The sequence below is a fragment of the Procambarus clarkii genome, chromosome 15 (genome assembly GCF_040958095.1).
Source record: "Procambarus clarkii isolate CNS0578487 chromosome 15, FALCON_Pclarkii_2.0, whole genome shotgun sequence".
NCBI lineage: Eukaryota > Metazoa > Arthropoda > Malacostraca > Decapoda > Cambaridae > Procambarus > Procambarus clarkii.
Window position 1 is genome coordinate 11,175,565 of NC_091164.1, and position 13,324 is coordinate 11,188,888.

General features: G+C 40.4%; 1 protein-coding gene across 5 annotated transcripts in view; it reads right to left on the bottom strand.

Moving 5' to 3' along the window:
• Window positions 1–13,324, bottom strand: part of LOC123759111 (procollagen-lysine,2-oxoglutarate 5-dioxygenase 1) — a 75,186-nt gene that overhangs the window by 9,583 nt on the left and 52,279 nt on the right. For 4 of the 5 annotated variants that reach the window (XM_069324971.1, XM_045743975.2, XM_045743971.2 and 1 more), the window contains exons 10-13: window positions 12,614–12,739; window positions 10,882–11,020; window positions 9,168–9,350; window positions 8,754–8,858 (exon numbers count right to left, since the gene is read on the bottom strand). In XM_069324971.1, coding sequence (XP_069181072.1) covers window positions 8,754–8,858; window positions 9,168–9,350; window positions 10,882–11,020; window positions 12,614–12,739 — 553 coding nt within the window. Of the gene's footprint in view, window positions 1–7,803; window positions 7,933–8,753; window positions 8,859–9,167; window positions 9,351–10,881; window positions 11,021–12,613; window positions 12,740–13,324 lie in introns of all 5 variants that reach the window. The other variant, XM_069324972.1, reaches the window with a different exon arrangement.

A 13,324-nucleotide genomic window follows, 5' to 3' on the forward strand; every position in this document is an offset into this window, starting at 1 on the left:
CAAGCTGTACATGTACAGTGTGAGATACATGGAAAAATAGATTACATCATGGAGATTGTAACATAGTCAGTGTGGTTAGTCACGATGATTTTTGTTCTAATGATCATTTGTTTCTAGAATTGCTTTGGTGTGTATACAGAATTGGTTCCCAATAATTGAACTTGGTTAACCTTTATTGCGGACAAGAAGCTTGCTAGGCTTTTCTAGGTGCCCATAGACCCACTATGGGCACCACCTACTGACCTTCATTAAAATGCAACCAGTTGCCCAACTTCCAGGTTTTTATTTACAGTAATCATAACTACCTACCTTTAGGTAGGTAGTTTAGTTTCTATGTACAGTAATCATAACTACCTTTTAGGTTGTGAAGTGACTGCAATGACCACTGTGCTACAGATCCTCCTTATATGCTATGCATATAAGATATACTGTATAACACAGTGCAACTTTCAAAATCTGTACCTCTTTATAATACAGTACAGTATATCCAAATACAGTAATGAACAAATTTTTTAACAGATTACCTTTCTACAATTTGGATTTAAATTCCGATTTGTTAACATTTCGTGGTGACAATCCAAATTCACTCCTATGATTTACAGCAAGTAATTTTTTTTATCTGTTTCTTGAGCTAACAATGTAAAATGCTTGATCAAACTAATTAATACTTAAATAACAAAAATATTCTCTCATCCCCTGCCACCAGAATTGTCTTATTAATAACCTCTCGTTATTCATATCTCAACTATGGAATTTGTGCTTGGGGCTCTACTACCCAAAATCATTTACGTCCTCTAATTACTCAACACAAAGCTGCTATTAGGACAATATCCAATTCTGGCCCCAGACATCACTCGGTACCCCTATTCAAATCCCTGAATATGTTAGACATTAAGTCACTGCACATTCTCTCATGTGTACTATACATATACAAAACGCTAAATTGTAATGCCAATCCTGATCTCAAAAGCTTCATAGAAGGTTGTAACAGAACCCATGAGCACCACACCAGAAATAAATACAGTTTTGATATTCCTAGAGTACGACTTAATCAAACCAGAAATGCTCTACAAATCAAGGGGCCCAGAATGTGGAATGACCTTCCCAACCATGTTAAAGACAGTACCTCTCTCAACCAGTTTAAGATAAAAACTAAACACTACCTAATAAATTCCCTGTAACCTACCTCACTCCTCTATTGTCAACCCATGTCCGTTATTTTCTTTTTTTTAATCAACACTGTTTATCAACCTATTGTATTTGTGCTGCTTTTTCAGTCATGTTCCCCCTTTTTTTTTATCTTTATTTGTATTTGTTCTCAACACTTTTTATTCTTTATGCTCAATTAGTATTAAGTTCTAGATATTAATGTTTTTCTTGCCCGAAACGCATTGCGTAATAGTGGCTTTAGGCATTGTATGTACTAGCTCTATCTATATATCAATCCATTAATGTAACATCACTTGTATGTATATACCTTACCTGAATAAACATCTGAAAACATCTGAACCGTTCATGAATAATGAGAGGCAGGACATGAAATGATCACCACATTCTACTACCTGTAGCAGCTTCTCCCTCCCAGCCTTCATTACTTTCAGCATCAGTTTAAGCACTTCGGCTGTCCAGGTTATAGTACCTCTTTTTTTTTCTCATCAATGTTCTAGCAAACCTACTCTTGCTGGCAGACAACTTGCCAGTGGGCACCGCTTATTGAAGCTGACCGATATTACATACTAAATGGTATGTAATACTAGTTGCTTTCAACCAACAGTGCCCACTGGGTTTTCTAATCACAACTGATTAATATCAAAAGAAAAAAGCTGAGAAACCCTTGAGTAAGACTGCCAGTACATAATTACTGTACTATTAAAAGACAAATGATAAAAAACAGCTTTGAATGTAATGAAATTCCTTTTTCTGGATGAGCCTCGGTGACTTCCTAAAGCTATCTCGCTGAGATTACTCTCAGGTATTCGATCACATCAGTCACAGAGTTCTATTTGGCCTACCGGGGACCAGAACCTTGTGCTCTCACAGAGGCACTGAGAGTGAGTGAGATTCTGCCAGCCTACTGGGATAGCATCCAGAGTGTCAACAAAGCATATCAAACCATTTTTGAAGCCTTGTAAATTGCCAAATAAATTTCCCCAACAATATAAACAAACGATTAAAAATCTTGAAACTAGCTCGAACTCGTTAGTACCAAACCACCACTACAGGAGAGCCTAGAGCCCCAGCCCTCCCTCAACCTTCCAAAGTCACTTCTGGAGCAGAAGTGAAAACCCACAACCACCAACTGACAATCCTGGTAGGGAGGCAGGGAACCACCAAGCCTCATTCAGAAAGAGGCATTTCATTATATTCAATGCCGATTTTTTGGAGGAGCCCTTTGTCGCTTCCTGAAGCTAACTAATTAGAGAGAGAAGAAACGCATGGGACATACTAGGGAGGAGAGATGGCAGGCATTATGGCGAAGGAGAGACAACTGGCCGAGACACGGCCCAAGGAAACACAGGAATGACGAGGCCCAGGAATATTGACCAAATACCAAGCCACCAAGACCCCTGTTAAACCTGAAACCCTCATTCCCCAATACCAGCCCAGGACATGTCGGAACAGATTGCCGCAAGTGCAGCATATATCAGAACATCATCATAGAAGTGTAGACTGCAAGCTGGCTAGATTTAACAATACTGTAGACAACCTCAGATATGCAAGCTATGCAACATGGGTCGAAGGAAACAGGGTCAACCCACAAAGCATCAATTTATTTATTTATTTATTATTTATTTATGCATATACAAGAATGTACATAAGGAATGTGAGGATACAAATATGGTAATTACAGTCTTGTAAAGCCACTAGCACGCGCAGCGTTTCGGGCAGACTGAATTGAGGCAGAATCGGTGGCACGAAGGTACCAGTGAAGAGCCGCCACTGGACACAACAAATGTTGCACCCCCAGCCGAATCAACCAAGCATTAATAATCAAAGGACCCATCTAGAAGTCTGCCAACTAATTCACCACAAAAGCAGGCTGCAAATGAATGAAATGCTCACTAAAGCCAAAAAATCAGAAACCTCACCTCCAGAGAAGTGCATGGAATTCCCCAACTCGAAACCTGGAAGTGAGAGCAAACAAAAAAACTGCCTCCAAAAAACAGAATCCTGGACTGAAGGGGAACCATAAACTAAATTTTTATACCTAATTCATCTAAATAAACCTACAAAACTATGTTCAAGTTATTACTTACCTTGCTGTTGAATGCTGTAGGCGTATGGAAGATGGTGAGGAGGTGGGAGGAAGAGAGGTGTTACTGTTTGGAAGGGGAGTCCCCTTCCATTATCACATCAGGCAGTGAGGACTTCACTGGTATGCACACTCTGGCACATTTTGCCTGCATACCACTAGGACTTGCTTGTTTTACTAAGAATTTGTCTAATGACACTTGTTTTTCCCTACATTTTAACACTTGTCTGTAGTAAGACATCACATTATCATTTAAAAGGTCAATGCAACGGCCTGCTACAGCTTTATCTGGGTGAGTTTTTTCAACAAAACTTTGCAGTTCTTCCCATACTTCACACATTTTCTTAATCAAGAAGGGACATCCTCTACTGCCTCTACTCACAGCTATTTTCTTAGGTTGAACCTTACCAATGGCTTTCTTGAGACCCATGGCAAGATTACCAACAAGAGGAAAGGAAAGCGAGGACACAGTCCAGAGACTAGGTTGACTCAGGTGGAGCATGAGTAGGCTGGAGGTGAAACAAAGCAAGAGACAACTGAAGCAATATTGACTCCGAATGTAAGCAATAGCAGTGCCGCCAATGTCGAATGATAAGAGGCAACAGTATTAGGCACGAGATGATGGTAAAAAAGATAACCAAGACAAAATGAAAAGCAAAACCTGGAAAAGAAACAAAAGAAATTTGACAGAGGGATAGAAAGAGGCAAAATGAGTGCCAAGTGACTTCCTACTGCCGCCTCGACGACAAACTCAGGTGGGACACTATTAACCTAGCCATCGGCTCACTGTAGAAGTGGCAATAGAGATGTGTCAGAAAGTCCGACTCAAAGAGCCGAGAAGAAATTCGAACAAGCAAGGTATATTCCCTGGATTGATCGATCTCCTGAAAGAGGCAGAGCTACAGAAAAAAATATGTCTGAGCCCCAGGTTGAGCCCGGGGCTCAGACACAAGACAAAAAGAACTGGAAACCAAGACTGAGCCCACCACCAAGGAACCAGAAGAACCCCTTCCCTTTGCAAGGCTCCAATCTGGCAAGAACCTGGAGTAAGAGCTGAACTGGGGGCAAAGCTAAAGGAACCATTACCTCAAATAGTCCAACAGAAGGCACCCATCGCAAGAGCCTCACGACTGGGGAACAGATGATGTGTCCTTCTGATGGCTTTGTGAGATGTTCTGGTACTCTGATGTAGGTCTCTTGTGTCGACGTGCAACTTCCCTCCACTTGTGTCCAGTGGAGGGAAGTTGCCAATTCCACGCAGACACAAGAGTATCACATTGGGGTATCAAAACATCTTACAAAGCCACGGAAAGGACACATCATCTATGGTCCACTCTGCAGAGGTGGGACAGAAATGAGAGAGCTCATCCATGAGAACATGGGACACTCCATAAACATAAATGGCATAGAGAATCAAACCCAGAGAACCAAGAATATGAGCTACATACAGCATTCAGTTCCCCAAGGAAGAATCCATAACCTCATGCAGCCAATAAGGTAATGAAGACCTAAACTCAAAAGTTCCTAAAGACCTAGGGCCAGATTTACGAAGCAGTTACACAAGCACTTACGATCCTGTCTTTTCTTCAATCTTTGGCGGCTTTGTTTATAATTATTAAACAGTTCTGAGCTCCAAAGCACCAGGAGGCTGTTTATAACAATAACACCAGTTGATTGGGAAGTTTTCATGCTTGTAAACTGTTTAATAAATGTAACCAAAGCCGTCAAAGTCTGAGGAAAGATGTACATGTTCATAAGTACTTGCATAACTGCTTCGTGAATCTGGCCCCTAGATTCCTAAAGACAAACTAGAATTTGAGATTCTCAAAAGACCTAAACAAAAGTAAGTTCCATCAGAAAGATAGGACTCTGATCCTGCAGAGGTACCTAAAGAGCCACCGAAAGAGGGGACTCAACAGGAAGGAAACCTCCAGAAAGACACATCCATAGGACTGTATGGTACCTGGAAACAAATCTTGGGGAGAGCTGCAGTAAAATAAAAATTGTAAAAAGAAGGGGGAGGTATGAGAACCCTTCCCCCCTGAAGCAACAGATCCTCCTTAGAGAGAACAAAGGACAAAGACGGGTTGAAAGGATCCCCAGGACCCTTATTGGACTCCTCTCCAACCTTGGCAACCTATCGAGAAGGTTCTGGGACAGAGTCGAAGTCCTCTCCCAATGCCTGGGAAAGAAAGGACAGACTCCAAAAGAGATGGTTTGGGGTAAAGAATGGAATGAAAACTGAAACCTTGGCAGGACCAAATGGCTTGACTGCCTCCACACCTGAGTAGAAAGGAGCCACCCAGGGAAAGGCCAAGTCACAATCTAAGCTAAACCCAACTCCAAATTTCTGAGATATTCCAAAGCCAGAGGCAGATGGAGGGGAAGAAACATAAGCTGGGTGCACTACCCCTGAAGGGAAAGAAGAGGAGGCATGGATGGAATAAAGGTGGATGTCACCAACAACTATTCCATGTTCCTATACATTAGATATCCAACTCCAGGGTATCCAAAGAGGCCCAAAGCTGCAAACGCTGAAGATGGGCAAAACTAATCTGCAAAGCAGCAGTTGCCTGACACGCTTCTACTTCAGGAGGAGGTATGGGGGAAAAAAAAGGCACATGTAGGGAAATACATGCCATAGAAATCAGTATCATAGCCATCACCAACTCAACAGGCAGCATGACAGAGGCAGAAGAATGCTTATTGTCTCGTGGCACAGCTGACAAACACCCCTCATACTTGCAAATAGCAAGTGCAGATTCGGTATGAAGGGCCATTTGGAATCGTACCGAAATCACCACGAGATTACCAAGGACTGTGGTATTACCAAACAGGGCACCCAGCCACTGGGGATGCTCACCGAAGAAACAGTCAGTAAACACATCCAACACTACAGGGTGTGAAGGCTGACTGCAGTGTGCCGTATTAAGCAAGTACAGTACATGAACCCCTAGTGCACCCCAATCAACAGAAATGCTTGCCCCAACCATGGGTCTAAACAGAGGGGCCAAAAGACTCTTCAACAATCTGAGATAAGGTACTCCACCCTGGTGACCTGGCCTCAAAAGGGCAAACTCCCCAACACAAAAGTCCAGTGCAGTGCAGTGCAGGGGCAGTACCAGGGAGCACCCAGGGAAGTAATTCTAAATGCATGCAGCTCAAGGTGCAAAACAAGCCAAGTCCACACAACAAACTGGTAGAAAAACACGTTCATAAAACAAATGCTAAAATCAGAAACTAGCAAATAGCCCCAACAGGACAAAGTCCAAGGATGGCTGGCAATTAGTTTAGAAGTTGCAGGACCCATGGAACTGGGTGGCAACCCTAGGAGCACTACAGCAGTTGACCAAAGCCAAGTGCATCTATGACAGAACTGACTTTGGAAGGTTGGTGGAAGGCCGAGGCTCTTTGCCCACCCCTTAGTGGCAGTAGTTTGGTACTAACGAGTTCGAGAGATTCGATCATTAATTTACATTGTTTCAGGAGTTCATTTGGCAGTTTTCGAGGCTTCAGATTTTAACCCGGCAGTGGTCTGTAATGCTTCTTTGGCACTCTGGACGCTACTCAGGTGGGGTGGCAGAATATCAATCGCTCTCTGTGCTTGTGTGAAGGGGGCCAGATTCTGGCTCTGATCCTCAGTAAGCCAAACACAACTCTGCAACTGATGTGACTTAGTAGTTGGGAGCAACCTCAATGAGTTTCATGGAGCCACAAGAGACTTCCCTAGAAAATGGTCTACTGGAAATTACTGTACAAGACACACTAGATTTCCCAATTAATTTTTAATTAAGCCAATTAAAAATCTAGATATAAACTCTGACAATTTAAATTATTGACCAGTAATCCAACATCAAAATCAGTCGGTTGTTTAGAGAGGATCATTTATATTGAGGTTTGGATTTTGTAAGTGCCACTGAAAGGTCAAGTTGTGTGGAGGATAACAAAGATCACATATAATGTTGTGAAAAAAATAAGCAGCATAATCAGAGTGGCTACAGTCATAAGTGTATTTTCAAAACATTTAATATTGTGTATAGACTAAATTAAAAAAACAACTGGTGACCTTATAAGCATGATAGCACATAACATAGTCATGCTACAATCAAATTAATTTGGGAAATAAATTTTTAGTAGTAGCAGCATTTAGACTGATGCAGTTAATGATGGTAGCTCTTCTTCTCTATACTCCAGTAGTCAACCTTGCCATGTCTGCTTTACACGATTGACAAATGGACTCGCCCTCGTGGAGAAAAATAACTTAATATACATTATATGTATACTGTGAATATATATAATAAATATACATTACTGTATATATATGTATACTGTGTATATACAGTATATTAACATAAATTAATAAACTCATTCCACATGCCGTACAAAGATGGAAATCATGTTTAATATAAATATAAAATGATTAGATATCAATGCATTACCATGAAGCATTCATAAAATGGATATAGAGTATAAAAAGAAGCAAAATGCAATACAGTATTGTACTGTAATTTAAGTATTCATGCTATTACATCCTCGGTAATAACCCATACATAGCGGTCATAACCAGTGAAGATCTTCTTGGCCACTGGTGCTACCAAGTTGGTCAGCATCTCTTGCCACACTGCATCAAGACCAACACTCTTCATCTCTATTTGTGGAGGTCCATCCTTGTACCTAGGCTGGTGAACGACCATGAGGTCATAGGCTCATTAACAGAATCAAATATCTCCAGCACCGTAACAATAAGTTCACTGATGTTGGGTCATAAGTCAAAGGTAATTCACTGCCTATTCCAAGGATCTAAGAGCAGAGGAAAGTTATATGAATGTTATTTCTTCTCGGTGTATCAGTGTTCCCTATAATTCCCATTGTTGGCGGACAGGAAACCTGAATTTAGGCTTGTCGTGGTCCCCTCATCCCAAGCCAATTGCTGACCTTCCCCAAGAAGCAACCCATAACAGTTGCCAAACTCCTGAGTACGTGTTTACTGCTGGATGAACAGAGGCATCAGGTGAAAGAAAAGAGGCCCAACCATTTTTGTCCCACCCAAAGACTGAACCCAGGTTCCTTGGGTGTGAACTGAGGATGCAAACCACTGTGCTATGTGAATTTGACTCAAAATCTTCTAGTATTAATGAAGAACATTTGCCAATATGGCAGTTACATAATACTGTACTAAAATGTTGTTGTGATGTAGCTCATGTTTACTTGTAAATACTGCGGGTGTTGCTGATGGCAACATACTGCAGGTGTTGCTAATAGTAACATACTGTGGGTGTTGCTGATGGCAACATACTGCAGGTGTTGCTGATGGCAACATACTGCAGGTGTTGCTAATAGTAACATACTGCAGGTGATGGCAACACAATTATGTTAGTTATATGAATTTACATGTATTCCAAGAATACAAAAATAATTGTGTTGCACACACTAAGATAGTCTTAATAAAATAAAAAGGAAATAAGAATTATAAAAAATTTATGAGTTAATATTAGCTTACATTATTTGTGCCATCAGACCAGCCACCATAGTCTTCAAAAGCCTCAATCATCTCCTTGGCATAGCGCTCCTTGAAGAGTGGGAACCAGTACACATCTGGACAAGGCTGTAAACCAAACAAATTCAAGTGTTTAACACACTGCGTACATGTTAAATTTGACACCCGTGTGGTGGGCTGAAAAAAATTGTCTTAAAATTTTTTATTTTGATTTACATTGTTAATTAGCATCCAGGAAGCACAAAAATTAAAGTAAAAAGCCTCTACCTCTTGTGGTTTAGCTGTTATAGCCCAGAGAAGTTGTATTTTTGTCTTCTATCCAATGAGGCATTACAAACAGGACAAAAAAATGCAATAAAGGCAGGAAAGCAAAAGGGAAAAGACAACATGAAAGAAACTGCATAGACATTCACTTACCATTTCAACAGTGGTATTCTCAGCAAGAACATGAGTGTAATTAGGGTGGAGATAGCGCTGTTCCCAGTCCCAGCGGTTGTCAAATATTTCCCACAATTCATTATGTAGACGTGAAGTGTCAAACTTGTCAGCATTTACCAGATGACCAAAGTCTACTCGATTGCTGACATACATGAAGATGCCCTGCAAATTTAAGGACTACTACTTAGGAGGTTCTTTTTATTTATATGAAATTCTGGGTAACTTAAAAACTTATGTCATAGTTTGCAGCCCCTTAATATCCTAGGTGGTTGTGTAGCAGCAAACTGAAAAGAATTTGTATTATAAGTTCAGGTTGATTTATTGTGTTTTGGGTATTGAGACGTTGGTTCATCCAGCCTCAGTTTGTTCAGCTTGCCAGTCTTCTCTATTGGTATGAACTCTTCAGCCAACCCATCCTCCTTGAATGATAGCACTCATAATAACTATTTGGTCCAGACTACCAATATGTAGTGTTGGCACACCAGAAAACCACTTTTTGTACTATTAATTTTATAAGGGTCCGGTAAAGATAAAGCTAAAAACTGAACTTATATATTCCTAGGCCTAGTATAGCACATATATGCATATACTATATTAGGCCTAAGATAGCATGTATTAGACTACAATTGCTAGAAGAGGTTAGGTTAGATCTTATGTTTATGTTGCAGTTAATAAAGGTTCTAGTTTGTCCAAATTCAATAATACAAAAGTCAACTTTATGGTGGTCCATCACTATATATTGGTACTTTCAATGAAATAGTTACTCTAAGTACTCTCATTATAGGAGGATGAGTTGCCTAAGCAGCCTAGGGTCTGCAGGCTTCAATTGACTGGAAGGCTGAAAGCGGCGCCTTCGGAGCCTACTTCACCCCATTTCCCTCATCCCCATGGGTCAGGAGGGAGAATGTTCTTTGTTCGAGCAGCTCATGAATAGTTAACTGGAGGGCACCCTGGGTGACCTGGGCTGCTATCTGGTGTCAGTCAGGTGTATTACATCCGAGCTCTTTATCCAAAAGCAACAATTGTTTACCCTTTTTCCTCAGTTACTAATTTCATTTCAAGCTATTGCTCAGTTTGATGAGCTTATATTTTCTGGTGGAGTTTTTCTTGGTTTAAGGTTGGTCTCTGATCCCCAAGCTTCCCTCGCCTCATACAGAGAGTCATATTCTGGTCCTGGCGGGCACGAGTGGGTCTCAAGAGGCACGATGCAATTCACTAAGGTTTGGCAGCCCACAGGGCAATATGCTCAAGAAACTAATGAGTGACCCACCAGAATGAGGCGTTTCATTGTGTTCCATGCTTGATATTTAGCTTCAAAATACTGTAAATATACTATTGCAACTAGTCTCCTACTTATCAACATTTATATTACTGTAGTTCTAAGGTTATTTTTAAAAATTTGTAGCTACATATTGTATCTGTTAATTATAAACTGAAGCTTATATTCCATAGTATAAACACTTTACTTCTCTTGAACTTTCCTCAATATTAGTAATACTATGTTAATAGTTCAACTTTTAACAAATGTCTATACTGTCAGTTTTAAGATTGCCCAAAATGCTGTGATCAGCATCCTCATAAAAATATAATGCAGTACACTGCATATATGTATACAATGAAATACAACTAATGTATACATTTATATATTTGACAATTACTGTATCAAGAAAAATACAGTATTGACAAAAAATACCTTCTCTCGGAGGTTTTCACATAAAGCCATGTCGGGGTCGAGAAGATTCTTGATGAAGGTGGGTCGCCTATCTGCATCATCAAACAGAGAACGTCGTAGTAGGTAACAAGAGCTGATGTATGGCACATTCCACAGCCCTCTGAAATAGGACATTGTAGCTATTAATAATACTATTTATTATTATTATCATTATTATTATTACAGTATTATTATTTTTATATATATAAGCTTGAATTTAGAACACACAATAGGAGATGCTTAAAAGGTAATAAGCCTATGAAATCATTTACCTGCTGAAGTTGAAGCAGATAAATATATACAGCACTGTACTAGCAAAACTATGACCTTCCCAAACCTACCAGTTTCCTCCCCCAGCAATGGCCACTCAAGATAGTGGCCATTAAGTTAATATTATAAAGATCTATACATTGTCACAGTTGATAATCAAATCTTTCATACTGAACCAAGATGACATAAATCAGGCCATAGTGTGCTTCCCCCGAGACACGCCAAACTCCAGTCTAGCTTGTTGCAATTCCTATCTCCCAATTTAGCAGGGATCTCATCTAATTAACATTGAGAAGTACTGTATAATTCTTACTCCAACCTTGAATGTATACTACGCTACACTTTAACACCCCTTGCAAGCAATACAACACTTGAAATCAAATAGACTTGTCAAGTAACTGCTGTGCTACTAAAAATTAGTTGCTTGCTAATACAGCTAGAACACAGCTACTATAGCCAGAACACGACTACTACAGCCAGGTGACAACTACTACAGCCAGAGCACAACTAATACAGCCAGAACACAACTAATACAGCCAGGTGACAGCTACTACAGCCAGAACACAACTACTACAGTCAGAACACTACTACAGTCAGAACACTACTACAGTCAGAACACTACTACAGTCAGAACACTACTACAGTCAGAACACTACTACAGTCAGAACACTACTACAGTCAGAACACTACTACAGTCAGAACACTACTACAGTCAGAACACTACTACAGTCAGAACACTACTACAGTCAGAACAAAACTACTACAGCCAGAACAACTACTGTACTACAAACAAACACAACTACAGTCAGAACACAGCTACACAGCCAATACACAACTACTACAGTCAGAACACAGCTACTATAGACAAAACACAACTACTACAGTCAGAACACAACTACTACAGCCAGAACATGACTACTACAGTCAGAACACACCTACACAGACAGAACACAACTACTACAGACAAAACAACCACTACAGACAGAACACAACTACTACAGACAAAACAACCACTACAGACAGAACACAACTACTACAGACAAAACAACCACTACAGACAGAACACAACTACTACAGACAAAACAACCACTACAGACAGAACACAACTACTACAGACAAAACAACCACTACAGACAGAACACAGCTACCTGTACATGGGACAAAACACAACTACAGTCAGAACAGAACTTGATCTGTAAGACTTCTTCACACTCTTCACTGCCTCTGCTACATTCACGACTTCAAACTTCCTTTAGTGAAGATTTGTTTCCTATTTTTATTTATTTATATGTTTATTTATATACAAGAAGGTACATTGGGTTTGTGAGAATACATAGCATAGTATTTACAATCTTGTAAAGCCACTAGTACGCGCAGCGTTTCGGGCAGAACCATACCATGTGCCATGCAGGGCATAGAACTGACATTTCTACAGTGTTTTTACCTTCTCTTGTTTTGTACAATTTCCATATAGTCCATAGAGCGAGCATAAAATCCATCATTGGTAATGGCTCCCCAAAAGTTGCTCCATGCCTTGTAGGGACGAATCATCATAGGTGCCACCACCTCTCTGTAAACAAAAACAAAACAAAAAAAATAGAAAAGCTAAATATGCTTATGGTGTTTTACATTTATTTCACAAAATGGATATTAGTAGAAAACAACAAAAATTCACAAAATATCCTGTAATTAGTTTTGTCGGGGACAGGAAACCCATGTATGTATGTATATATTTTAGGCATACTGTATATCAAGATTCTCCGAGGTCAAACTACTGACCTTCCCCAGGTCAAACTACTGACATTCCCCAGGATGCAACTCCACAACAGTTTCCTAACTTACAAGTACCTATTTACTACTAGGTGAACAGAAGTATTAGAGGAAAGGAAAAATGCTCAACCATTTCTGTCCCACTCTGGAACTGGGCTCAGGATCATCCACCCCGGACCAAAAAGAGTAAATGCCTCTGCGCCAGAGGAGAGCATGAAGCTCCCTGACCCGACCCCCAGAAGCCACTTCCGGCCTGTTCATGCACCGCCTGAGCCTTTGGACCGGGTGCTCTCCTTTCTTCTCCTCAGTTTGTGGTGGATTGTTTTTAGAAAGCTTTGTTCTTGTTGGCTGTGGCTTCTGGGGGTCGGGTCGGGGAACTTCATGC